The sequence below is a fragment of the Lepus europaeus genome, chromosome 8 (genome assembly GCF_033115175.1).
Source record: "Lepus europaeus isolate LE1 chromosome 8, mLepTim1.pri, whole genome shotgun sequence".
Lineage (NCBI taxonomy): Eukaryota > Metazoa > Chordata > Mammalia > Lagomorpha > Leporidae > Lepus > Lepus europaeus.
Window position 1 is genome coordinate 106534563 of NC_084834.1, and position 27036 is coordinate 106561598.

Here is a 27036-nt window from a genome sequence, read left to right on the forward strand (position 1 = left end):
CTGCTATGGCCTGGGAAAGCAGCAGAGGATGGCCCAAGTCCTTGGGCCCCTGCACCCACGTGGGAGACCCAGAAGCAGCTCCTGGCTCCTGGCTTCGGATTAGCACAGCTCAGGCTGTTGCAGCCAACTGCGAGTGAACCATCGAATGGAAGACCTTTCTCTCTCTCTACCTCTCCTCTCTCTGTGTAACTCTGACTTTCAAATAACAATAAATAAATCTTTAAAAAAAAAAAAAAGAACAAGTCTAACATAAGATACATACTCATAAATAGTATATTGTAACAAATAAATATAACCATTGTAAAAGTTAATTAAAAAGAGCTCATCTAAAGAAGTCAGAAGGCTTCAGAGAGAAGAAGTATTTAATATGGGCCTTAAGGATAGGTAAGATTTTTTTGAAATATTGACAGATGATAGGAGAGAAAAGGGAAAGAAGAAAAATATCCCAGAACAGAAAAGAATGAGCAAGTTTTCAGAGAGTAATGGAGGGGACAGTAAAGTATTTCCAGTAAGCCAGTTTGAAAAGAGCAGGGAAGACGCATAAGCAAATGGAACAAAGGCAGAATGGAAGGCTATACAGGGAGAGTTGGCCATGCCAAGGCACATGGATTTGATAAATCAGTCATTGGCAAACCCCTAAAGCAGACGCTAAGCAGAGAAATTGCATGGCCAGAACTTTCTTTTTATCTAAGTACTATAAAGGAGAGTACAAATGACTATTTATCATTAATGACATCTTACTTTGGGCCAGCTGACATCACTGGACAACTCTCTTCTGTACAGAAGTCTGTGATGGTTCCATAAAGCATGTTGATCTGATTGAAGAAATCCACAGCTGCAAAACAAATACCAGTTATTAGTAAAACAGAATGTTTAAAATAAAATTTTACTTAAGGACAATCTTATGGTTATCAGTGTTCTTTTCCCTACAAAGAACAGGTGAAAGGTACACACAAAAGCCTCAATACTTGGCTACACAGGAATTAGCAGCTTAGGTTCATCAAGTAACTCAATTAAGAGGGCAAGCACACAATGGGGAAAGTTTTTTGCAACACATAAAAATCTCGTATCCAGAATATATAAAGAACTCCTATAGGTCAATAAGGACAACACTGTAGAAAAATGTAAGACAGGCTGAACCATCACTTTATTTATTTATTTAAGATTTTTTATTTATTTACTTGAGAGGCAGAGTTACAGACAGTGAGAGGGAGAGGGAGAGGCAGAAAGAGAGAGAGAGAGGTTTTCCATCTGCTGGTTCATTCCCCAAATGGCTGCAACAGCTGGAGCTCAGCCGATCCGAAGCCAGGAGGCAGGAGCTTCTTCCAAGTCTCCCACTCAGGTGCAGGGGCCCAAGGACTTGGGTCATCTTCTACTGCTTTCCCACGCCATAGCAGAGAGCAGGATTAGAAGTGCAGCAGCCAGGACTCGAACCAGTGCTCATACAGGATGCCGGCACCGCAGGCGGCAGCTTTACCCGCTATACCACAACACCGGCCCCGAACCATCACTTATCAAAAGAAGCTTTCAGTCAAAAGTCCAATGAAAAAATGCAAGCAACTATGGAACGGTACATTTAAATGACGATGGATGCCATTATACAGTGCCCCCCACAAAAAAAAATCCAAGAATATCCAACATATACACAAAAATGAACAAAGTGCATATCAAGATTTATAAGACACAATGAATAAAACAGGTCTTGGCAGACCAGCAAGACAGAACAGAGAGCTCAGAAACAGATGCAAGCATTACGACAACGCCATCACTGCAGAACAGTAGGCAAAGGACAGTCTTCATAAACATTTCCAAGTCAACCGGCTATTGACATTGAAAACAGTAAGACTTAACTCTTCACTCAAAACACACCCAAAAAGCAATCCCAAGTGGACTGTATCTCTAAATGTAAAAAGCAAGACATCAAAATTTAAGAGCTTGGAAAGAACACGTTCACAACCTTTGGCACTGACATATTTCTTTGAAAGAGGGGAAAAAGCAATAGTCATACAGAATAGGTTTCCATGTATTCCATTAGATTTATTTTAGGTTTCTGGTATTTGATAGTTATCTATAACTTTTTATATTGAACTAGAGTCCACAACCCTATTAAAGTCATCTTTTGGTAATATCAATTGTGGTATGGCAGTAACAATCATAGTTGTTTAGATTTTCAACATACATATTCACGTTGGCTATAAATGGAAAAGGTTCCATCTTCCTTTCCAGTCACTGTTATCTTTTATTCTTTTTCCCACTGTACTGCATTGGATAAAATTCCATTAAAGTGGGGGTGGAAGTGGATATCCTTGACTTACTCCTAATCTGCAAAAACTTAAACTTTTCTCTGTTATGTTTGCTATTGCTTTTTTTCTTTTTTTAAAGATTTATTTATTTATTTATTTGAAAGTCAAGGTTACACAGAGAGAGGAGAGGCAGAGAGAGAGAGAAAGAGAGATAGGTCTTCCCATCCACTGGTTCACTCCCCAATTGGCTGCAACAGCCAGAACTGCGCCGATCCGAAGCCAGGAGCTTCCTCCAGGTCTCCCACGCGGGTCCAGGAGCCCAAGGACTTGGGCCATCTTTTACTGCTTTCCCAGGCCATAGCAGAGAGCTGAATCAGAAATGGAGCATCTGGGTCTCGAACCGGTGCCCATATGGGATGCCGGCACTGCAGGTGGCAGCTTTACCCACTACACCACAGCGCTGGCCCTTGCTACTGCTTTTTTTCAAAACCTGATGCTTTATCAGAAGTTCTCATTTATTATTTACTTGATAATATATTTCTGCAATAAACTCAACATGATCATAATATGCTAAGACTTTTTAAATGCAGCTAGATTGAATTTCCTAATATTTTTATTAGGATTCGTAACCTAAGTTCAATTAACAAATTAGATGGCTTAGTTCCCTTTCTGATTATGTTCATACAGAGCTCAAAACATATAATCTCTGTAAGAGCCAAAGGCTGGTGTTATTTCTTCCTTAAGTGCTTGGCTGAGGGGCCGGCGCTATGACGTAGTAGGTAAAGCCGCTGCATAAAGCCACAGTACTGTCTCCTAAAGTATGTTCTTGGAAACAGCATTCAAATTTGTTTTGTAACCATCAAAATAGAATCATCTTTAAAAAAAAAAATAAATTTGTTTTCATCTACTTGAAAGGCAGTGCAACAGAAAGAAACACTCAGCAAACGCTGGCAACAGCCAGGCAAAAGCTAGGAGTCCAAACTCCATCCAAGTCTGCTATGTATAGCAGTGGTCGGGCAAATTAGCCATCATCTGCTATCCCCCAGTATGCATTAGCAAGAAGCTGTACTGGAAGCAGAGGAGCTGAACTTCAGCTGGCACTCCAATATGGGATGCAGGCATCCCAAGCAGCAGTTTAATCTGCTGCTCTACAACACTCACCCTCACTATTTTTTATTGGAGTATTTTGTCATTTACTTTTTTTTTTTTTTTTGACAGGCAGAGTTAGACAGTGAGAGAGAGGGAGAGAAAGGTCTTCATTCCGTTCGTTCACCCCCCATATGATTGCTACGGCCAGCGCCCTGCACCGATCCGAAGCCAGGAGCCAGGTGCCTCCTCCTGGTCTCCCATGCGGGTACAGGGCCCAAGGACTTGGGCCATCCTCCACTGCCTTCCCAAGCCACAGCAGAGAGCTGGACTGGAAGATGAGCAACCGGGACAGAATCCGGCGCTCCAACCAGGACTAGAACCCGGGGTGCCAGTGCTGCAGGCGGAGGACTAGCCTAGTGAACTGCAGTGCCGGCTTGTCATTTAATACAATTACTAATATTTGGATTTTAATCCACAGTCTTAATAATATTTGGTATAGATTTATCCTATTTATTATAATTATTTTTTGCTTGTGTTCTTAGGAATTATTTTAATCATTCTGTTTTTCTAGGTAATTATACATCCATTTATTATTATTTCACTCCTAACCTAGAGCAAGAGTTGGCAAACCATGGCCACAGGCCAAATTTGGCATGCCACCTGCTTTCATAAACAGTTTTACTGGAATACAGCCAGCCTAGTCAGTTATAAACATCTCTGACAGCTTTCTTCCTATAACAGAACGGAAGAGCTACAACAGAATCTTTGTGACTGGCAAACTCTAAAATGTTTACTATCTTGTCTTACAGAAAAAAGTTTGTTAACTCTTGACCTAGAGTATAGAACATCGCATTGTAGATTTTTAAAAGCCGCAAACACAAGACAGACATTGTGGTGCAGCAGGTTAAGTAGCCACTTGAGATGCCAAATTGGAGTGCTGGTTCAAACCTGGCTACTCCACTTTTGATCTAGCTTCCTGCTGATGGATGCATCCTTGAGCTAGCAGGTGATGGTTCAAGCACTTGGGTCCCTGCTACTCACATGGGAGACCTGGATGGAGTTCCAAGGTCCTGGTTTTGGCCTGCCCAGTCCTCACTGTTATGGGCATTTGTGCAGTGAACCACAGGATGGAAGATTTCTGTTTCTCAGCCTTTGAAGTAGATGGAAATAGCTAAATAAATATTTTTTTAAGTCACATACATCTTCCAGACAATGCACAGCCCTTAGATGTACTAGAAACTATGGCAGCCTCTAAGAATATAGTGAGGAATAAAACTGACTCAATGGCCCGCCCTTGAAGAGTTTACACAGCAGTACTGAAGAGATATCACTTGAGTTTCTCATGAAGAAAAGTAAACATGGAAGCGAACAGGTTCCCCTCAGAGCACTCTTAATACATAAAGCACAATCAATAAATATTTCCTGCAAATTACCTCAAGGAAACCACAAGGAATGTTCCGGTAACCACTGACATCTCTAGCCAGATCCTAACAACTTATGCCTATAGTATAAGAATTATATCTTTTCAAGTTGCTAAGGCAGAAAGAGAACATCTAGCCAGATTTTTAAGGACAAACACTACACGTGGTGACCATGAGCTCAGTGTCTGTTCTCTCTTGTTTACACAGTTCTAACATCTCTTTTTCAAGCCATTAATCACCCATGAGCAGCACCATGCTTTGTAAATTCAGGCTGTCTGAGCAGAAGAAAAAAATGACTGAGGAGTCAAACTTAATTATTGATGAAAGTAGGGCAGTAATAAGTACAATGCCAAATTAAATCTTAACCATTTTCTTCTACTGTCTTACCGCAATGAGCCAAGATTAAATAATGACTCTGCAACAGTAATTCTTAAATTGTCCTCAATTTGAACAGGGCAATCTATAGCTTTTAAAATAACACATATAGCCGGCGCCGCGGCTCACTAGGCTAATCCTCCGCCTTGCGGCGCCGGCACACCGGGTTCTAGTCCCGGTCGGGGCACCGATCCTGTCCCGGTTGCCCCTCTTCCAGGCCAGCTCTCTGCTGTGGCCAGGGAGTGCAGTGGAGGATGGCCCAAGTGCTTGGGCCCTGCACCCCATGGGAGACCAGGAGAAGCACCTGGCTCCTGCCATCGGAACAGCGCGGTGCGCCGGCCGCAGCGCGCTACCGCGGCGGCCATTGGAGGGTGAACCAACGGCAAAAGGAAGACCTTTCTCTCTGTCTCTCTCTCTCACTGTCCACTCTGCCTGTCAAAAAAAAAAAAAAAAAAAAAAAAAAAGTAGAAAAAAAAAAAATAACACATATAGGTTTGAATCCCAGCACCTATACTTACCAGTTGAGTTATTTAATCTCCCTGAACCACAGTTACCCACCTTTAAAATTGGAGCTAACTAGGGCAGAGTCTTGGGCCTAGCAGTTTAGACACATGCATCTAATACATTCAATACAAGGGTCCTTGATTCCAGCTCTTTACTAATGCAGACCCTGGGAAGCAGTGATGACAGCTACCCACGAGAGAGACCTGGATTGAGTTCTAGGTACTCAGCTTTGGCCCAGGCAGAGAGAGTCATTGCAGGTATTTGGGGAATGAACCAATGGATGGCAGCTCTCTCTCTCTCTCAAATACACACATAATAATAAAATAAAATAGAACCAATCACGAGTACCAAAAAAATGTGCTTACCATAAAGCAGCATTTCAGTAAGCACTAGTTTCCTTTCCCAAACCAAGATACATCTTCAGGACTCTGTGCCCTATAAGCTTTTTATAAGTTATGCACTCTGTTCTTTTCCAGAATCCTGAACCTTCCTATCATCTTCTTTAGAAGTTATCACTCTTTTCTATTTTTCTACTAGAAGAATGTTCAAAAACAAGCTCTGGTTTCTGGCTATGAGACTAGTTATTGAATTTGTAAAGAATTCCCATCTTTTACCACTTATCTTCATTAAGCTGGTATAATGAAGCCAAAGGGTGCTAAGATGCCAATCTTATCAAGAATTTCCTCCATTTCTTTATGCACCTGAAATGTTTATCTAATCATTGCCAATGAGTGGAAATACCCATCTAGTCTCAAATGCTATTCACATCATCAATTGCCATTTTAGGGACCGGCACTGTGGCACAGCAGGTTAAAAGCCCTGGCCTGAAACGTCGGCATCCCATATGGGTGCTGGTTCTAGTCCCAGCTGCTCCTCTTCCTATCTTGCTCTCTGCTACAGCCTGGGAAAACAGTAGAAGATGGCCCAAGTCCTTGAGACCCTGCACCCAAGTGGGAGAGTCGGAAGAAGCTCCTGGCTCCTGATTTCAGATCAGCTCAGCTCCAGCCATTGCAGCCATTTGGGGAGTAAACCAGTGGATGGAAGACTTTTCTCTCTCTTTCTCTACCTCTCTCTGTAACTTTTTCAAATAAATATTTTTAAAAATTGTAATTTGAGAAGATTACTATAAATAACAAACTTTAGAATCTAACATTTCAGGCAAATATTGCATTTTCAAGCAGAATTACATGTTCAAAGCAGATGATGTATTGCTTCATTCCAAAGTAATTTTTGTCCAAGTAAATAGGATAATTCTGGAATGCCAGTGAAATTTTAAACATTTTCAAAATTCTAGGTATTTCAATAGCACAGACACTCACTTCCAGCAACAGAAAGAGAATACAGACAGAAAATATTGATCTGGAGCTGGCACTGTGGCAGAGTTAGTTAAGCCATCACCTGCCAAGCCAACGCCAGCATCCCATACGGGACAGTTCAAGGCCTTGCTGCTCCACTTGTTATCCAGCTCCCTGTTTATGCACATGGGAAAGCAGTGGAACGTTGCCCAAGTACATGGGCCCCTGAACCCACATGGAATACCCAGATGGAGTCCCAGGCTCCTTTGGTCTGGCCCAGCCCTGGTTGTTTTGGCCATTTGGGGAGTGAACCAGTAGATGGAAGACACCTCTCCCATCATTCTCTGTAACTCTGCCTTTCAAATGAATAAGTAAATCCTAAGAAGAAAGGGAGACAGAATGAAAATAATGACCTGCTTTTATACATAGAAGTCAAAATTTCTTGTAGTATAGTGACTCTAATCATTGTTATATTTTTAACATTAGTAAATAAGGTCTCAAGGTTGCCAGCGTTGTAGTGTAAGTAGCAGGTAAAGCTGACACCTGGGACGCCAGCATAATATATGGGTGATGGTTCATGTCCAGGATGCTCAACTTCCAATCCAGCTCCTTACTAATGGGCCTGGGAAAAGTAACACAAGATGACCCAAGTTTTTGGGTCACCACGTGGGAGACCGGGATAAAGCTCCTGGCTATTGCAGCCATCTGGAGTGAACTAGTCAATAGAAGATTCTCTCTCCCTCTCTCTCTCTCTCTAGCTCTTTCAAATAAAAGAAATAAATGTTTAAAAAAAATAATTATAAGGTCTCAAATAAATGGTACAAGGGCACAACATGCACAAAAAATGTAGGCTTATACTGGAAATACATTCTTAATTTTGTCTTTGAGGTGCTACAAAATCATCTAGTAGATGAGTCTCATTAACAGCAAATGAATCTGTTTGAAAAATTCTCTCCATCTAGAAGGATAAACATAATAAAACAGCTCTTGTACAAATGCTGTCACAGAAAGATTTTAAAACATTTCAGTAAAATCTGTCTAGGAAGCAGTGATTTGGCCTAGTGGTTATGACAGCTGAACACCATTTCAGAGTACCTGGGTTCAATATCTGATTCCAACTCCTGAAGCGAACTTCCTACATTATAATGCAGACCCTGGGAGACAGTAGTAACAGCCCAGGAAACTGAGTTCCTGCCACCCAAATGAGAGACCCGGATGACATGCTAGTCTTGACCCAACCCAGCCCTAATCAATGCCAGCATTTGGGAGTGAATGGGAGAGCTCCCTCTCTTTCTCTGCTTCTCTCAAAGTAAATAAACAAAACTTTAATAAGTAAATAAATAAAATCATTCTGGTTCTTAAAAGTTATTACTGGCTAGAAGCTCAGTTTATAAATCCCATGACATATTTCAAATTACAATAAGATACTATTCAAAATTATTATAAGAAAAATACTGTTTTGCTCTTCCTCGATGCTTTAGTTTATGCTTTCAAGGAAATTTCATTTCATTTCTATTAGATTCATATAAATTCCCTTCAGCTATAAAATTACATCAATCTTTTCACTAGTGTGGGGCATGAGCGCGGCCAGGCCAGGCCAGGCCCGGGGGCTCCGCATGCGCAGCTGCTCCAGGGTGCCCCCGCCCGAGCTGCGCAGAACGAAGCCACGTGGAGCCAAGTAAGATGGCGCCCAGAGGAAGTAAGATGGGCGGAATCCAAAGTTGTTTACCACTAAAACTAACTGGCTGCCCAACATCAGGGGAGGTAACAAAACTAGTAACAAGTGTATAGACATAGGGCTAGTCCTATAGAAATCCCCCCATAAGGTGATTTTTTAAGTGATTGGTTGGTCCTTAGCCCTGCCCCAATGACTCTGCAGTTTTGTGTTATAAAAGGTACTATTATGCAAAAGGTGACTGAGTCCTTGCTTGACTTGGCTCCCCGCTGCGTCTGATTGTCTCCGGGACCAGGAGGCTGGGGAACGGGCGAGCGGCGCGCACTTACCTTTCCTCGGACCCAGTCCATCCTTGTATGGGTGGACTAAGACCCAACACACTAGTGCTAAAGAAAACCTCTGAATGTTTATCCTTCAATTTTGATTAATTCCTAAGAATATATTTACTTTAACTGTTATTTTTCCTTTGTACTTATAAATATTTTTTATTAACTTTAAAAGATTACTATTGAATTGACTTTAAAAATAATAAACACAACTTAGACAAACAACCAGGTATGCTCCCGACACAGGCAATTTTATTGAGTTGTTAGAATAGACTCTGGGCCGGCGCCGCGGCTCACTAGGCTAATCCTCCGCCTTGCAGCGCCAGCACACCGGGTTCTAGTCCCGGTTGGGGCGCCTGATTCTATCCCGGTTGCCCCTCTTCCAGGCCAGCTCTCTGCTGTGGCCCGGGAAGGCAGTGGAGGATGGCCCAAGTGCTTGGGCCCTGCACCCCATGGGAGACCAGGAGAAGCACCTGGCTCCTGCCATCGGATCAGCGCAGTGTGCCGGCCGCAGCGCGCCAACCGCAGCAGCCATTGGAGGGTGAACCAACAGCAAAGGAAGACCTTTCTCTCTGTCTCTCTCTCTCACTGTCCACTCTGCCTGTCAAAAAAGAAAAAAAAAAAGAATAGACTCTGAAATTTTATAGCTGTGTATTTGCGCCTCAGCACTGCCATTTAATAGTTACATGATGTAGGCTAGCTAACGATCTTTCTGTCTCGGCACCCTTATCTGTTAAACAGGGATAATTAAAGTATATACATCATATGGTTACAATGAAGGAATTAAATCATCCATGTGGAAAGGACAGCAGTGCTAAACACATTATTAACACTTAACAAATATGAGGGGTGTTCAGAAAGTTCATGAAAAATGTATATTATCAAAAAAACTATGCATGGATTTCCCAACTTTCTGCATCAAAATAAACTATCTCTTAATTCTATTTTTCCACATATCTTATGAAGTACCCTCATATTATTATTATTATTCCACTTAAATTTGATAAAATCTGTGCCTTCTAGTATTCATACATTACAAAAGGAGACAAGAATTTTACAAAACTTCATATTCAGAAAATATAACAAGGGCTAAACGTGGATTGTGAGATCATTATATTGCGATATTAGATTGCCAACTAGATGCTAGAATGAGGTTAACTAAATGAGAGCCCACTGAGAAATAGGAAGACCACTTACTGTTAACTGCAACCCATTCATTTAGATCTTCCCCTTCAGGAAGCATGACAGCCATCCGGAGGTTGCCACTGCCAAGTGTGGCTTCTGCATGCTTTAAGAGTTCATACTGGTGAGACCCCTCTGGAATGTTCTTCTTTGGTTTAAAAGTTTTAGAAGAGCGACTACCACTATGAATAGAAAAGAAAAAAGAAAAAAAACACTTTAATATTTAAGGCAAGGCTTTCAACAGGGGTTAGTATGCTATATTACGGGATAATAAAATATAAGTGATCTCAAATGTTCACAAATAAACAGCAAATACACTTTTAGCTCCTCTCAGCATTAGACCTAAAATGCAATGGCTACATTAAATCACAACACCATAATTGCTGTAACTCCTGTGTTCTCTACCAAAACACATAAAAACTCTCTCTGCATTCACTACTATAATCCATAGGGAGAAAAAATAATTTTTAGGAGCCGGCGCTGTGGCGCAGCGGGTTAACGCCCAGGCCTGAAGCACCGGCATCCCAGATGGGCGCTGGTTCCAGTCCTGGCTGCTCCACTTCCAATCCAGCTCTCTGCTGTGGCCTAGGAAGACAGTAGAGGGTAGCCCAACTCCTTGGAACCCTGCACCCAAGTGGGAGACCTGGAGAAAGCTCCTGGCTCCTGGCTCCTGGCTTCGGATCAGTGCAGCTCCGGCCGTTGTGGCCAACTGGGGAGTGAACCAGCGGATGGAAGACCTCTCTCTCTCTCTCTCTCTCTCTCTCTTTCTCTCTCTCTGAATGCCTATATGTGTACACACACACCTGAAACTAAGCTTAAAATTGGTTTTAAGAATGTTGAACATGCATGGAAAGTGGAGTTCCAATAAGAACACATAATAGTAGTTATACTTCCAAGTTCCCCATTACCCCGTTCTCCCAAGATAAAGCAACAGTTCTACCCTGGCTACATATAGTCACTTGAGGAGCTTTCAGAAAGCACGAAGATAAATGAAAATCTTAAGATAAACTAGGAATCTACCGATCAATCCAAACATCCAATGGAAATGACAGGTATATTTCACTCTAAATGGCATTCACCACTGGCATTCTCATTTAAATGTAGGTCTCTTCTCAGGTGTCTAATTAGAATTCAATTGACACTCCTTCAGTCTCCACACACATTCCTTCCCTTTCTGTGCTCAACAGCCAAGAGATCGCTGAAAACATCAATCAGGTGTGTTCTGCTTAGACCCACTGAATACACCTAGTGTACCCAGCGTAAATCAGAGGACAACTATCAGACATGGTCAAGCTCTAGACCTGCACTAGAGTGGGAAACTGTTCTTTAATCAGATAATGCTTTAAGCACCAAATACTCTCCCAGAATCTTTAAAACAAATAATTACAAACATGTAAATTTATTTATGTAAACATAAGGTATAATTATATATAAATGACTACCAAGCTTGTGGATTATTTCATTTTCTTCCTCCTCCTCACCTCTTATCAAAATTTAGTGTGAGAACATCTTTAACCAACATACTGTACAAAAAGACATTTGACTTAATTTATGTGTGATCAATTACAAAAATAGCTCCCCTGTGACAACGTAGTACAAGTGCTGAGGCAGGATGTTAAGTGCATTCCCTTTAATTAGCCACAACTCCAGTGATGCAGCAACTGAGGAAGTGCCAAGCAGCTCTGAACAGGGCTGGCTGAGAGCATTAAGAGAGCTACAAGGACCAGTGCTCTGCCTGCACTCAGGAGGGTCAGAGCCTCCCCTAACCACCAAAACCCCTACTGATCAAACTATTCTGCCCCAGAGTTTTACACTTTGTAATGCTTTCTTGATCAACCCTTTCCCAGACCTACCGGTGATCTTCCACCAAATTCTCGCAAGAACTTACATTTTGGTAGAAAGAAAGAAAAAAGTAGGAGTTGGATTTTACGAAGGCCAGCTCGGCACATACCAGGTATGTCATCTCAAGCAAATTAGCTTTCCACAGCCTGGTTATTCTTTAGCAGTGAAAGCCTAAGAAAAAACAAAATATCAATACTATCTGTATCACAGAACGGTTGCAAAATGAGAAAATAATATATGTGGAAAGAGTTTTTAAACCTGTAAAGGCTGTGCAACTCTTAGTTTTTCATCATCATAACTACAAAGAAAGGATAGGGGCCGGCGGCGCTGTGGCATAGCAGGTAAAGCTGCCGCCTGCAGTGCTGGCATCCTATATGGGCATGGTTTGAGTCCTGGCTGCTCCACTTGCCATCCAGCTCTCTCTATGGCCTGGGAAAGCAGTAGAAGACGGCCCAAGTCCTTGGGCCCCTGCACCCACATGGGAGACCTGGAATAAGCTCCTGGCTCCTAGCTTCGGATCGGCGCAGCTCCAGACATTGTGGCCAATTGGGGAGTGAACCAGCAGATAGAAGACCTCTCTCTCTGCCTCTCCTTCTCTCTCTGTGTAACTCTAACTTTGAAATTTAAAAAAAAAAAAAAAAAAAAAAAAAAAAGATAGTGCAATACCCAAAGCTAGAATTGACTCCAGTCCAATCTGCTTTGTCTTCCTACCTTCCTTTTTTCTTCCCTTCCTTGCTGTCCTCTCTTCCTCACTTCCTTAATTAATTAATTTATTTGAAAGGCAGAGCTAAAGAGAGACAGGGAGAAACAGAGAGAAATCTCCTATCCACTGGTTCACTCCCCAAATGGCTACAACTGAAGCCAGGAGCCTGGAACTCCATATAGGACTCCGTGGGTGGCAGGTGACCAAGTACTCAGGCCATCTGCTGCTGTGTTCCCAGGCACATTAGCAAGGAGCTGGATTGCAAGTGGAGCCCATAAGGGATGCTGCCACAGCAGGCTATGGCTTCAACTGCTGCAACACAACATTAGCCCTTGGAAATACATGTTTTTATACAAGTTCAAAATAGAATACTTTTAGTTTTTGTTGGTTTTTTTCTTTCCTTCTTTCTTTTTGGTGCATACAACCCTATGCTCACCTCAAACTTGGTTCAGGTGATCTCAGAGGTTACATAAGAATCAAGGAAACAAGGCTCCCCTCTGTGTGGCCATTTGGGGAGTTGAACCAGCAGACAGAGGATCTCTGCCTCTCTCTGCCTTTCAAACAAATAAGTAAATCTTTAAAAAAAAGAAAGAAAGAAAAAAAAAGAAGAAGAAGAAGAAGAAAAGAGAAAAAGAAAAGAAAAGAAAAAAAAAAGAGGCTCAAGGCATTTGGGGAAACAATTAAGATGCTGTTTGGGATACATATCACAGAGCCTGGGTTTGAGTCCTGGCTCCACTCCCAATTACAGCTTTCCTGCTATTGAACACTCCGGAAGACGGCAGATGATGGCTCAGGTAGTTAGGTCTTTGCCACCATGTGGGAGACCCCAACTGAGTTCCCAGACCCTACTACGGTTTTACAAAGGGGCCATTGTGGGCATTTGAGTTCTGAACCATGGGAATTCTGTCTCTCTCTAATACTCTCTCTGATCTCTCTGCTTCTCAAATAAATGATAAAAAATTTAAATAGTAAAACAAAGTTCTATTTTCTCATCTTGCTATCTTCATAGGTTACTCAGGAAACCACAAATTATCATAAAAGCTTTTTTTTTATTTTGTCATTTGAAAGCAAAAAAAAAATGACATTTTATAAAAGGGTATAATTTACAGATGAGATGTTTATAAAATGTTTTTAGTTCTCTGCAGACACCTGCCTGTCTTCTCTATTCCTCTCTGCATGTACCAAACTTCCCACATGCTTTTGAGTCCTCCATCTCATTTTCCTTCTTCCTGCCTAATTCAGACAGAATACCTTAACCATCTACTACTCTTTTTAAAATACTTTTTAAAAACTATATTAGGGGCCAGTATTGTGGCACAGTGGGTTGAAGCCCCAGTGTGCAGTGCCAGCATCCCATATGGGCACTGGATCAGGTACCAGCTGCTCCTCTTCCGATCCAGCTCTCTGCTATGGCCTGGGAAAGCCTAAGTCCTTGGGCCCCTGCGCCCACGTTGGGGACCCAAAAGAAGCTCCTGGCTCCAGCTTCAGATCAGCTCAGCTCTGGCCATTGCAGTCATTTGGGGAGTGAACCAAAGGAATGGAAGACCTCTTCCTCTCTGTCTCAATCTCTCTCTGTAATTCTGTCTTTCAAATAAATAATTCTTTAAAAAAAACTATTAGACTTTTCTTCAACTGCTACTTGAGATGCCACCAGCATCCTTTCTACCCTGGAAGGGGTAGACAATATTGCTTCTCATTTCTCAAACAACGAACTGATAGATCCTCAAGTTCAAACTACAAACACAAAAGCATGTACACAACAGTCCTCACGGATGACTACAAGCTCTCATAATAGCAACATATGGCCAAATGCACAGGAAGGGACTTCCAAAGGCTTGTGGAAAAATGGAATAAAAATATAACATGAATTTTCAGAAGCCCCCTCATATATTTCCTATGGCATTTTAGATATATGAATGCAAATGTTCAAAGCATTTTTCAAAAATGAAAAGTAAGTTGCCCTTTTACTCCACCCTCCTCAGAAGTCCCAGTTATCAATACCTTGTGTATCCTTCCAGAGATTCCATGTCTGCACAAGCATAAGAATGTTTGTGCCTGTCTGATCTTAAATAGGTAGCACACTGTAGTAGACTAAATATTTTTCACTTAATATATCCAGGATATTGCTGTGTTAGGCACAAGTAAACCTACTTATTCTTTCCATAGACTGAACAGCATTTCTTTCGATAAATATAATTTAATCAGTCCTTTAATGTTAAATATTCAGGTTGTTTCCAGTCATTTGCTACCACAAACAATGCTGTGGTAAAAATTCTCATGCATATGTACTTAAGGAAAAATTCCTAGAATTGCTGGGCTAAAGGACATGTGCATTTTACTTTTCCCCAATAGGTTATACCTTTTTATAATCCCATTAATAATGAATGAGAGCTGCTACACAATTTTTTTCATTTCATTTTACAGGACAAAGATTAGATTGCTAATTTCTCTTACACAGCTTCCAACACAGCACTATAACTATGGAGAATTTAGAGATTTCTAATAAGAATGTGAATGATGCATTATACCCAAGAGTTGCTGTATTAATAATTCTAGCATTACTCTGCTGCTATCACTTTCCAAATAAACATCTAAGACATTTAGGTTTGTTTTTCCCTGTTATCTTATAGCTATTTGAAGGAAAATCAATTTTTAAATCAAGACAGTGTGGTCTGTCTGGTAAATAATCACTTCTATGGACAGATCTGACACATATTTCTTATAGTCTTCCAATTTGATTTACTTTTTGTAAATTTCCACAACATCATTTATTTCCTCTTTGAGGTCCTAAAGAATATCTTAGGTTCTGTAGTAACAATACATTAAATCCCATAAATCATTATTTATTATCTTAACACTACCATCCATCTTTACCCTTAATTTTAACCCTCTATTATCCAATCCAACCATCAACAAGATTGCTTGTACTTTCTAAATTGAACTGTGGAATCTTAGGGCTGAAGGGATGAGGGTTGGTGGAAGAAAATTATAGAGAACTCAAAACAAGAGCACTAGGATTAAAAGAATATACATCTGTATATTTTGACACTTAAGAATATGTCAATTTCTTCAGACCAGAGGGAAATTAACTGTCTTAATTTGAGTTAATAGCACCATCCCTTCAAGGTTAAGCAACTTACTCTTACCACAGAGCTATTAAATGGCAGAAGAAGAATTCAGTAATAGCCCATATCTGGAATAAGTTATTTAATATTATTAGTCTTGGTTTCTTCATCTATAAAATAGAAATAATAATACCTACCTTACTATTGAACCACATGATAAGAATTCCACTAACAGTAGCACTCTTTGCTCTACCTCTAGGTACCAACTTGTCATTCTTATCAATAGCTCTTTATGTCTAGGTCAAAAACTGGAGATCAGGTACCCAATAAATACTTTTAACCTACAGGTCAGTAGATTAAAACTTCAATATGAGAACTCCTACATCAAAGAAGTAATGATGATGATAGTAATTAATATTTCTTGAGAGTTTTGTGCTGAGAATAATTCATATGCAATTCTCATGTAATCCTCCCAAACTAGTATTCCCAAACAACACAGGTGGACAACCTCAAATCAACCCCATTTCTGGATATTATATCCAGAGGATAGGAAATCAGTATGGTGAAGAGATATCTGCACTCTCATGTTCACTACAGTATTAATTCACAATAGCCAAGATATAGAATCAACTTAAGTGTCTATCTGTGGATAAAGAAAATGTGGAAAATATATACAAAGGAATACTATTTTGGTCTTAAAAGAAGGAAATATTATCATTTGCCATAACATAAACACTGGAAAACATTATATTAAGTGAAATAAGCCAGGAACAGAAAGACAAAGATCACATGATCTCATTTATATGTGCAATCTAAAAAAGTGAAGAAGCAGAGTAGAACAGTGGTTACAAAGGGTGGGGTTGGGAGCCACTGGGGTTTTGGAGAGATGTTGATCAAAGGATAAAAAATTTTAGTTAAGAGGAATAAGAGATCTATTATACAACATGGTGACCATACTTAATAACAACATACTGTGTATCTGCAAATTGTTAAGATAATAGATTTAATGTCCTCACCATAAATAAATAAAAATGTGACCTAATATACATGTTAATTAATTTTGAACATTCCACAATGCATACGTATTTCAAAACATCATGTCACATACAATATGCTAACAGAAACAGGGAGACTCAAGTAGTAACTACTATAAAGAAGAGAATGGTGGCTCAGACTAGCACGGATAGAAAGAAGACAGATTCCACATACATTTAAAGAGAACCAATAAGATTCACCCTTGGATTTCGTTTATGGAGAGCAGCAAAAAGAGAGAATCAAGGATGCCTCCTAGGTTTTTAATCTCAACTAGGTAGAGACTGGGCCATTTACTACAAAGGGTGCAGCCTAACGGCTCCTAGACATATTATCTTGAGTACCTATCATACATCCAGGTGGATATGTTAGGTAGGCAACCGTATATACAAATGTCAGCCTTGAAGCAAAGTTCAGGCAGAACATAATGGATCAACTTTGTAATCTCAATGGTTAGCACAGTGCCAAAAGATGCACTAATATTAATACAACGAGCATTTAAATGTAGTATTAAAATAATGAGTATTTCACAAGCTACAAAAAGACCTATACTGAAGAAAACTGTTTATGGTTAAACCCAGAGTTTCCGAATATTTTAGTCATGGAAACTTTTTCCACGCTTTGGCATCCTATTCTTTAACATAATTGGGAACAGTGCACTAGTAAGTTAAACTGTTTTGTTCTCTCTCAATTTAAAGCATGTTCCTAAAACTTCAATTTTATAAAGTATAACAGCAACTTCATACAATAATAAGTAGACTGTTGGTGAATTCAGTATTTATTTAATACTCCATTAACTTTTATACCTAATCCTTAGAAAATAATATAGCACTTCACAAGCAAACATCAATTAGTTTCAACATCATGACATTATCTGAGGTACCATATTAGCTATAAAAAAAGGCATTTTATGTTCTGTGTGGGTACAAACTGAAGAAATCTTTACTTAATATATACTAAATTGATCTTCTGTATATAAAGATAATTGAAAATGAATCTTGATGTGAATGGAATGGGAGAGGGAGCGGGAGATGGGTGGGAGGGAAGTTATGGGGGGGGGAAGCCATTGTAATCCATAAACTGTACTTTGAAAATTTATATTTGCTAAATAAAAGTTTAAAAAAAAAAAAAGGCACTAGAGTTTGTTCACCTGTCTCCTAGCATCCTGAAGCTTCTGAGTTGCACAGAGGCCACAGTCTCTGCCTAGCATTCAGTCCAGCGTTCTAGTCAGTAAACAGGTAGTGAAACCACAGCAGAGTTTAGGAAGTACCCATAGTGGATGACTTGGTGATTTCCATGCAACAAAAGCAACTCCATTTTTGGAGTTTTATGCAGCAAGCCAGACAGTTAAAAAGAGAAAACAGAAACTTGCACGTGCAGGGCTTAGAATGCGTCAGCCTGGCAACTGAGTCTACAGTAATTACAAATTTTTTTCTAAAGATTTATTTATTTATTTGAAAGGCAGAATCACAGAGAAGCAAAGAGAGAGAGACAGAGAGACAGAAAGGTCTTCCACCCACTGGTTCACTCCCCAAATGGTAACAATGGCAAGAGCTGGGACGATCTGAAGCCAGAAGCCAGAAGCCAGGAGCCAGGAGCTTCTTCTGAATATCCCACATGGGTGCAGGGGCCCAAGGACTTGAGCCATCCTACACTGCCCTCCCAGGCCATAGCAGAGAGCTGGATCAGAAGTGGAGCAGCTGGGACTCAAACCGGTGCCCATATGAGATGCCAGCTCTGCAGGCAGCGGCTTCACTTGCTATGCACAGCACCTGCCACTAATTCCGAATATTTATGCCAGTAGTTTGAGGCACCTATAATACCTTAGGTATACATGTGTTTTCCCTTTCAAACAGCTCTTCTAAGATGACAGGCTGTGTCCCCTTCATTTGTGTAGTTCTACTGCCTAATATGATGTCTGGGATACACTAGAAGGAGAGGCAAAGGCTTTGGAAGGAAGACAGTTTCAAATCCTATCTTTGTAACTAACTGTGAAATATCACAAATTATACAGCTTCCCTAAACTTACAGCAGTTCTCACTTACGCATAGTTTCATTTTCCGCAGTTTCATTTACCCACAGCCAACCACAACTGAAAAATACAAAATGCAAAGTTTTATAAGTAAACAATTTCTAAGTTTTAAATTGCATACCGTTCTGAGCAGCAGGATAGAATCTTGTGTGGTTCTACTCCTCCTACCCAGGACCTGAGTCATTCCTTTGATCAGCACAAGAGTAATGATACTGGCAACTGCCTTGTAGTACATTGCTGTACTATTTTATTATTGTTGTTAATTCCTTGCTGTGCCAAATTTATAAATAGAACCTTGTCATAGTTATATTGTACAGGAACAAAAAGAAAATATAGAGTTTGATACTACCTAAGGTTTCCAGCATCTACCAGGGACCTTGGAACACATCCCCTGCAGATAATGGAGACCACTATATAACTAAAACATTGGGAGTGATATTACTAATTTTACAGGACTGTTATGACAAATGAGAGCATATATTTAAAGCACCTTAGTTTTACAGTAACTCGCACAGTTAATACTCAATACAGGAACTGACAGTCATAAATTGATCAATAAATTATGTGTATGTACTTTTACACACCTATCTATATATATAAATAAAATACCTATCCTTACTTTATCTCCCTGTCACACTTCTAATCCATTAAGGGCCACCTTAAAACATCACATCCTCATATTTACTGTTTCTCTCTCATCAGACTGTCAGTTACTCAAAGATATGGACAGTGTCTTAGACATCCTTGAATCCCTAATACCTAATACAGAACCTGCAACATAACAGAGTGCCTAATAAATGTTTATTATCTTAAATGATCACATTGAAGTGGAAGAAAATTTTACTGTAAGGAGCCACTGTTTCTAGTATTAAACAAAAGGATCAATCTATCATCTTTCTTTTATTCAGTGCAACAAATCTATTTTAACTGTGACAAGAGAAGTAACAGACAGACTGGGGATATTTCCTAACCCCATCACTAAAATTTCATTTTCAATCTTAGGCCCGTTATAGTCCTACTTAAACTCTGCCTAAAACAATGGGTTAACTAAAGCATCTCAGCAATTCTACGTGAGCCTATTTCTCCCCCTTGTGGGGAGGTGGCAGTTTTTATATTTTTAACAACTAAGTAGGCTGCAGTTTCATCCTGTAGTCTATAGTAATATAACCATATTTTATGAGCTAGTATGTAGTTTCTTGTAAAAAAAAAAAAAAATGGTTTTCCCCCCTCAAAGTAAAAGGACAGAACTTTCCCTGGCATATAATCCAAACCACAGACCATTAGAAAAGGTGTAGTAAAAAATCAAGTCTGGGGGCCGGTGCTGTAGTGTAGTGGGTAAAGCTGCCGCCTGCAGTGCCAGCATACTTCACGGGTGCCAGTTCAAGACCTGGCTGCTCCACTTCTGATCCAGCTCTCTGCTATGGCCTGGGAAAGCTGCAGAAGATGGCCCAAATCCTTGGGCCCCTGCACCCAATGGGAGATGAGGAAGAAGTTCCTGGCTCCTGGCTTGAGATTAGCACACCTCTGGTCATTGAGGCCATCTAGGGAGTAAACCAGTAGATAGAAGACTCTCTCTCTCTGCCTCTGACTCTGTATAACTCTGCCTTTTAAATAAATGAATAAATAAATCTTTTTTAAAAAAAGATCAAGCCTGCAGTTTTGGGAATAATGAAATAATCTTTACATCAGAAATAAATCTCAAACTAATACTAGGAAAAAGACCAACTCACAATTCCCAAAGTCTAGCATTTGCCTGTAAATATCAAGCAGTAAAACAATAAGCATTCAATGCAATCAGTGACACAGCAGTTTTGTTGCTTAACGACTTTGAAATTAAATTTTAGTAACAGTGAAGTCAGCCTGGTTTTTTAAGAAAAGAAAAACATACATACAGTTAGAAATCAGATGGAGCCTACTCCTCATCTCACACACTTTTAACTGAACTTTTTTCACTGGGTAATGTCTAGGCACTCCTAGAGAATCAACTAGGGGTCACAGTCCTCAGGAAGCTTCCCGGATGGCCTCAGATGGGTGAAGGATGCCTTCTCTGTGTGCCCACAGAACTCCAGCATATGTCCATTTTACAAAGCATCAGACATTCCTTTAAGGCTAGGATTGTTCCTAAGTCATCAGCAGATCTCTGGAACCTAACACAGGCCTAGGTCAGAACAAATCCTCAATGTTTGCTTGTTGAGCTAAACTAATAAATGACTCCAAGCTAAAATTTGAAAGTACAGGAAGTATTCTGATAACTTTTGCTAAAATTTATATTTTCAGTTTACATAAATAGGCCTAAATATGGTAAACTGAAATAGAACACTACCCAGTATACATGCTTTATAACAGACATATTACTCATTTAAAAAAAAAAAAGATTTATTTATTTATTTATTTGGAAGGCAGAATTATAGGGAAGAGAAGGAGAGACAGAGAGAGAGAAAGAAATCCTCCAGTACCTTTCTCTGAAGGGAGAAGAGAACTTCCACTTTGATTATGGCCCTGTCTAAATAATGTCGGAGTTTGTGGACTCAAGAGGCTTCCAAAGCCTTACAGCTCGTGACAAGAGCCTTGGGTGATTACTAACATCATAAATAAGACTGTCAACTGTCAAATCACAACAGGAGTCACTGTGCACTTGCTCCCCATGTAAGACCTCTGTCCTTAATGTGTTGTACTATGAGAACTAACAGTAAAACTTGTCTTCAAACAGTACTCTATACTTTGTGTGTCTGTGTGGGTGCACTGTTGAAATCTTTACTTAGTATAGAGTTGATCTTCTGTATATAAAGATAATTAAAAATGAATCTTAATGAAGAAAGGGATGAGAGAGGGAGTAGGAGGTGGGATGGTTTAGGGGTGGGAAGGCGAGTATGGGAGAACTGCTAAAATCCAGAAGTTGTACTTATAACATTTATATTTATTAAATAAAAGCTTTCTATAAAGAAAGGAAGAGAAGAGAAGAGAAGAGAAGAGGAGAGGAGAGGAGAGGAGAGGAGAGGAGAGGAGAGGAGAGGGCAGGGGAGGGGAGGGGAGGGGAGGGCTGGGAAGGGCAGGGAAGAGAAGAAATCCTCCATGTGGGGAATCCCACAGAAGTTCCAAAAGAGTTATGGACCACCACTAACCCAAAAAGAAAGAGAAAAAGCAAAATCAAAATGGAGTTATCTAAGCTAATGCTGCTAAGCAAAACCAAAATGGAGTACTTAAGCCAAGGCTACTAAGCACCAGGAACTGCCCAGGCCATCTGTCAGAAAGAGACACAGGTGGTGAAGCCAGATAAGGACAGGGGGACATTACATCATAAGAAGCAGCCAACCAGCTGGCTACTACAATACTTCACCCACACTACTGCACCATGATTGGCCACACCCAGAAGACCCCTAACACACCATTGGTCACACCCAGACACCAACATCTGGTTGGTGACATCCAAAAAGGATGAGCCTGTGATTGGTGACGTCCCAGAGCACACTCACCATCCACCTACTCTAGAAGGGGGCTAAAAAGGCAAGCCTCACAACTGCTCTTCCTCCCCTCGGGGACCATGGCTCAGTGCGAGTGATGGTCGAGTGGATCCACCACATTTTGCTGAAACTCTGCCTGAGTCTTCGCTGACAGAAACTGCTCACTATTTCGCTGGATCCAACCTCGCAAAGACATCCCAGCCGCTATTGCAGCTGACATAGGAGCCGGGCCAGACTTCTCACTGGTGACCTCTCCAGCCCTTAAGCTCACCATCCGACTTAGAACTCTGAGCCTGCTGCCCAGAGTGCCAGTCATTCCACGACCACTGCCCGTAAGTGACTGCGCTGAGATTCAGCTCTCTGAGTGGTAATGGACTTTGGACATTGGACTTTGATTTTCGTGACTGTGATACGAACCTTGAGAATGCAGCATTCATATTACGCCCTTAGCCAGGAGTGTTTAGATTGATTATGCTTTTTATGCTTTATACGTATTACTAATGCTGGATATTGTTTGAGATTGTCTTACTCCTAGATGTGTGTTATGACCTGTGAACTAATGATGTATTGAGTGGTACTGACCTTTAGATGTGTGCACTGAACATATATTGAGTGGTATTGAACAATAAATTATATTGAAAAGGCTATCACGATTCTGTGTGATTCTTCCCCCTGCTCCAACACTTCACATAAGCCTTGTCAAGCTGCGTGACAAGTGGTGCTCATGATACTCCATACACTGGTTCACTCCCCAAATGGCCCCAACAGCCAGGGATGGCCAGGCTGAAGCCAAGAGTGTCATCCCAGTCTCCAAGTGAGTGCAGGAGCCTAAGCACTTGGACCATCCTCCAAAGCTTTCCCTGCATTAGCAGGGAGCTGGATTGGAAGTAGAGCACCCAGGACTTGAACCAGTGCCTATACGGAATGCTGGTGTCACAGGTGGCGGCTTAATCTGCTACTCCACAGCGTCGGCCCAACAGCTTAGATTTTAAACTAACATTTCAATACAATGTCAAACGAATGGGATCCAGGCACAACACTACACAAGAATGTAGAACTGAATTTATCATGACATTAGCAGTTCAAACCTCAAAGACCCTCAGTGACAGGGTCCCTTCCAAGGTGATGAAAAGGGTCCTAGCAACGTGAAGTAATTCAACTGCAACTGGCTGCTCTCTGATTCCCTTCCATCATACTTCCTCCTCAAGTAAGGTGGTATGCTGGGTATTGGGCTAAGAAGAAACTGAGTCTTGTTTCTTGTTTGTTTGTTTGTTTATTTTAGATATGGTGACACAGGATATAAATATAGCATGAAATCTTCCATAAATGATTAGATTGTTGCTAGTCTGAGAACAGGAATGACTTCCAGGATTATTCCTACCACCCGTAGAGCTGGCTAATACCATTAAACTCTGAGCTCCACAGGGTACTTACATGGAATGGAAGAACAGTATGCATTGTAGAACAAAACAACCTAATAGGGGTTTCCTCAAACTTGACAACAATTTAAGCTATTATCCAACATTACCGATACAAGGAGTTGTGAAACTTTTCTAAGCTATCAATGATAAGAAACACCTCGATTGGCCACGCTAAAGGAAAAAGTACACAGTCTAGTCTCTCTATAGAAAACAGTTCTATGGGGCCGGCGCCGTGGCTCACTTGGCTAATCCTCCGCCTGAGGTGCCGGCATCCCATATGGGCACTGGGTTCTAGTCCTGGCTGCTCCTCTTCCAGTCCAGCTCTCTGCTGTGGCCCGGGAGGGCAGTGGAGGATGGCCCAAGTGCTTGGGCCCCTGCACCTGCGTGGGAGACCAGGAGGAAGCACCTGGCTCCTGGCTTCGGATCGGCATAGTTCTGGCCGTAGCGGCCATTTTGGGGGTGAACCAATGGAAGGAAGACCTTTCTCTCTGTTTCTCTCTCTCACTGTCTGTAAATCTACCTCTTAAATAAATAAATAAAATCTTTAAAAAAAAAAAAACAGTTCTATTTTACTAAACTGTGGACATATTAACAAGTGCCAAAAAAAACTCTAGGTAGAAAGTTATGGCAGACATCAGGCTTTTCTGTATTTTGTGATGTTACTTTCTAAGCTTTATTAAGTTTGCAACATGCAGTTCTTTTATCATTTCAAATATTTACTTTCCTGTATAACTTGGCAATTATAACTCCAAGATCTAGATTAGTTTCTACCCACCTTAAGTTTTACTAATGGTACTCAGAGAGGGTAAATTAGAAGGTATTTGTTGGCCGGCGCCGTGGCTTAACAGGCTAATCCTCCGCCTTGCGGCGCCGGCACACCGGGTTCTAGTCCCGGTTGGGGCGCCGGATTCTATCCCGGTTGCCCCTCTTCCAGGCCAGCTCTCTGCTGTAGCCAGGGAGTGCAGTGGAGGATGGCCCAAGTGCTTGGGCCCTGCACCTGCATGGGAGACCAGGAGAAGCACCTGGCTCCTGGTTTCAGATCAGCGAGATGTGCTGGCCACAGCGGCCATTGGAGGGTGAACCAACGGCAAAGGAAAGGAAGACCTTTCTCTCTGTCTCTCTCTCTCACTATCCACTCCGCCTGTCAAAAAAAAAAAAAAAAGAAGGTATTTGTTGACAGAACTGATTCTGTCAATTATCAGCACACAGAACTATTCAGAAACATTCTCAGAGAAATTGTTCATGACTATCCCCTAAAAAAATAAGCCACACCTTCCTCCAGGCATTATTGTATAGCATATAGTTTCCTATTACTATATTCACCAACCTAGGAGAATTGTGTTAATTCATCTGTTTCTCTTATGACCATGTGCAATGTAGGACCAAGTCCCATAAATCTGTAATATAATCTGTAATATAATAAATGATCAAAAACTGTTGATTTTTTTTAACCTGAACTTCTATCTTTGAGTTTATTAAAGCTCTCACTCACTGGCTCACAACACATATTATTCATCACTGTGGGGTAAGTAAAGACCAAGATTAACTATAAAAACTGACAGCACTGATCTCTTTAAGGACCAAGGAGTTGAATTACTAGGTGTCATCCCAGTTCTTTTGCTCACCTAAAAGACTACTGTAGTTAAAAACTGCTATGTTGTCCAATGGGGGAAAACCAGCAGCAAGTGCACACAGCAGGGCCTAATAGATTTTTTCCTCCTCCAGAAAAGCTGAGTTATTGATGTAGCTAAAGGAAATGTAAAGTGAAGAGCAAATGTGAGCTTAAAGTACATTATGTCAAAGACCCATAAGGATGTACTATGCGAATTAACAGTAAAACTACTACCCAAACAGTAAAAAAAAAAAAAAAAAAAAAAAAGACCCATAAGGAATGATCTTTGGTTTTACTCTAAAAAGGTATAATTTCTGGGTGATAGAAATGTTCTAGGTCTTGGCCGGCGCCGTGGCTTAACAGGCTAATCCTCTGCCTTGCGGCGCAAGCACACTGGGTTCTAGTCCCGGTCAGGGTGCCGGATTCTATCCCGGTTGCCCCTCTTCCAGGCCAGCTCTCTGCTATGGCCCGGGAAGGCAGTGGAGGATGGCCCAAGTCCTTGGGCCCTGCACCCCATGGGAGACCAGGAGAATCACCTGGCTCCTGGCTTTGGATCAGCACGATGCGCCGGCCGCAGCGGCCATTGGAGGGTGAACCAACGGCAAAAAGGAAGACCTTTCTCTCTGTCTCTCTCTCTCACTATCCACTCTGCCTGTCAAAAAAAAAAAAAAAAAGAAAAGAAATGTTGTAGGTCTCAAAAGGGTTATGGGTTACACAAGTCTATACTTTTGTTTAGACTAATCAAATTACATAGTTAAGATCTGAACATTTCCAGGCCAACGTTATGATGTAGCTGAGAGGATGGTATCTCATATGGGCGCCGGTTCAAGTCCTGGCTGCTCCACTTCCGCCAGCTCCTTGCTAACGCACCTGGGAAAGAAGCAGAATATGGACCAATCGCTTGAGCCCCTGCTACCCATGTGGGAGACCCATATGAAGCTTCTGGCTCCTGGCTTTGGCCTGGCCCAGCCCTGGCCCTTGCAGCTATTTGGTGAGTGAACAAGCAAATGGAAGATGTTTTACTTTCTCCCTCTCTTTCTCTCTTTAACTCTGCCTTTCAAATAAATAAATATTATTTTAAAAATAACTCAATTATTTATATTAAACCTTAAAACCATGGCATTTACAAGAAATTCAATGCATTAAATTAACAGTCTTAAGAAAATGGGAGATGGCCGGCGCCGTGGCTCAACAGGCTAATCCTCCGCCTTGTGGCGCCGGCACACCGGGTTCTAGTCCCGGTCGGGGCACCGATCCTGTCCCGGTTGCCCCTCTTCCAGGCCAGCTCTCTGCTGTAGCCAGGGAGTGCAGTGGAGGATGGCCCAAGTGCTTGGGCCCTCACCCCATGGGAGACCAGGAGAAGCACCTGGCTCCTGCCATTGGAACAGCGCGGTGCACCGGCCGCAGCGCGCCTACTGCGGCAGCCATTGGAGGGTGAACCAACGGCAAAAGGAAGACCTTTCTCTCTGTCTCCCTCTACTGTCCACTCTACCTGTCCAAAAAAAAAAAAAAGAAAAGAAAATGAGAGATGGCCGGCGCTGTGGCTTAACAGGCTAATCCTCCACCTTGCGGCGCCGGCACACCGGGTTCTAGTCCCGGTTGGGGCACCGGATTCTGTCCCGGTTGCCCCTCTTCCAGGCCAGCTCTCTGCTATGGCCCGGGAAGGCAGTGGAGGATGGCCCAAGTTCTTGGGCCCTGCACCCGCATGGGAGACCAGGAGAAGCACCTGGCTCCTGGTTTCAGATCAGCGAGATGTGC

General features: G+C 41.4%; 1 protein-coding gene across 1 annotated transcript in view; it reads right to left on the bottom strand.

The window, feature by feature from the left end:
• MOB1B (MOB kinase activator 1B) overlaps nt 1-27036 on the bottom strand; it is a 67760-nt gene that overhangs the window by 17341 nt on the left and 23383 nt on the right. The window contains exons 2-3 of the mRNA XM_062198727.1: nt 10126-10292; nt 742-835 (exon numbers count right to left, since the gene is read on the bottom strand). Coding sequence (XP_062054711.1) covers nt 742-835; nt 10126-10292 — 261 coding nt within the window. The remainder of the gene's footprint in view (nt 1-741; nt 836-10125; nt 10293-27036) is intronic.